At 54.5% G+C, this 1,491-nt stretch overlaps 1 protein-coding gene across 1 annotated transcript in view; it reads left to right on the forward strand.

Moving 5' to 3' along the window:
* Nucleotides 1-1,491, forward strand: part of AR (androgen receptor) — a 26,758-nt gene that overhangs the window by 13,252 nt on the left and 12,015 nt on the right. The window contains 1 exon segment of the mRNA XM_009640113.2: nt 727-843. Within this exon segment, the coding sequence (XP_009638408.1) occupies nt 727-843 (117 nt within the window).

The following is a 1,491-nucleotide window of genomic DNA, read 5'->3' on the forward strand; positions in this document are numbered from 1 at the left end:
TGGAACCTGCAGCACAAACCCTGTTAGTAAAGGGTGGCACAAAATACGATTCAGCCCCAAAAGCGCTGTAAAGAGAGCTGCGGTTGTAGAGGGGAGGCTGCTGTCTGGGGAACGTGTTCAGCAAACTGCAGGTAAGTGCCGTGGTGGGAGGATCAAGCTGGGTTTTGAAGGTGTTCTGGGAGAAAACCAGCTCGTCACAGGGAAAAGGCGAGCAATAGCTGTGTGACGTTTAAAAAGCGAGAGCCAAACTGTCCCTGTCCCATGACTTCCTAACTGCTAGCTGGCGACTGCCGCTGCCCTGCTGCACCGTGCAGTGATTTTTCTCCTTGCAGATCTTGGTGTAAAGGCTCTGACGTGCGGGGGCAAGGGGGAGCCGGGCTGGCTGGCGCGGGGGGGCTGGCAGAGGAGAGGGGTGCTGACGTCTGGGGATACAGCAGGGACCGGCTCTGCCTTTCGGGCAGCCAGCTCTCGTGCAGAGCGTGCACCTCTGGCAGCGGCAGAGGAAGAGCTGCGCTGTTTCCCCAAAAGATACCAACTTCCAACATAAATTTTCTGCAGGGGGGTGTGTGTGTGTGTGTGAACTGGGAAACCAGCATGGATACGGTCTCCCTCTCCCTCTCCTCTAGTGATGCTGGTGACTTCTAGACAGCGTGAGCCCCTTTCTCCCTGTAAACCTGGTCTGATCGGTACCCGCCACCCATCTGCCGTTTCCTCTGATGTTTGCAGGTAAACAGAAGTACCTCTGTGCCAGCCGGAACGACTGCACCATCGACAAATTCAGGAGGAAAAACTGCCCGTCCTGCCGCCTGCGCAAGTGCTACGAAGCTGGGATGACTCTGGGAGGTACTGGCTGAATATCGTCCCCCATCCTGGGCACGGGCTGGGGCAGATGGGCTAACCCCGCAGATAACAACGTCCTTGGCGCGTTAAGAGTCCGTAAATGTCTGAAAAAGCGAGGCTGACGGGGCGTAGTGAGCTTTGGGAAACATTTGCAGGTTTCGAATACCAAAACCGTGACTTCCACTGAGCTTTGGTTTGAGTTTCAGGAAACGTTCTTTTCCTTAATGTAAAACCTTGTTAATCTGAAAAATTGCAAGCGCCTGGATTAGCTGGATTCTCGCTGACACCGAGGCCTCTCGGAACAGAGCACTCCCACCTTAAGATGCCTTTTCCCAGGCAGAAGGGGGCATTTTTCTTTGTAAAGTTCCAGCCCCGGTATTTCCTTGGCTGAATGGAAGTTGCTCCTGTGTCGCTGTCACAGTTTGTCTCTGTTCCAAAGCCTCTCGCTCTGCCAACACTGACAGAGTGCCCGTATCCAAAATCTGAGGTTTTCTGGTCAAAATCTAGACACTACAGTGTAGATCCCTGGGTGGCTCATCTCTGAGTTCTTCTGATGTGAGAGCAAGGAAGCAAATGCCCTGAGGAACAGGGCTGATGGACCTGGCCCACGGTGAAAAGGCCAGGGTAGCGCAGCGGCGGGGAATCACGGGC

This window comes from Egretta garzetta, unplaced genomic scaffold, assembly GCF_000687185.1.
Source record: "Egretta garzetta isolate BGI_Z169 unplaced genomic scaffold, ASM68718v1 scaffold906, whole genome shotgun sequence".
In the NCBI taxonomy this organism is placed as follows: Eukaryota; Metazoa; Chordata; class Aves; order Pelecaniformes; family Ardeidae; genus Egretta; species Egretta garzetta.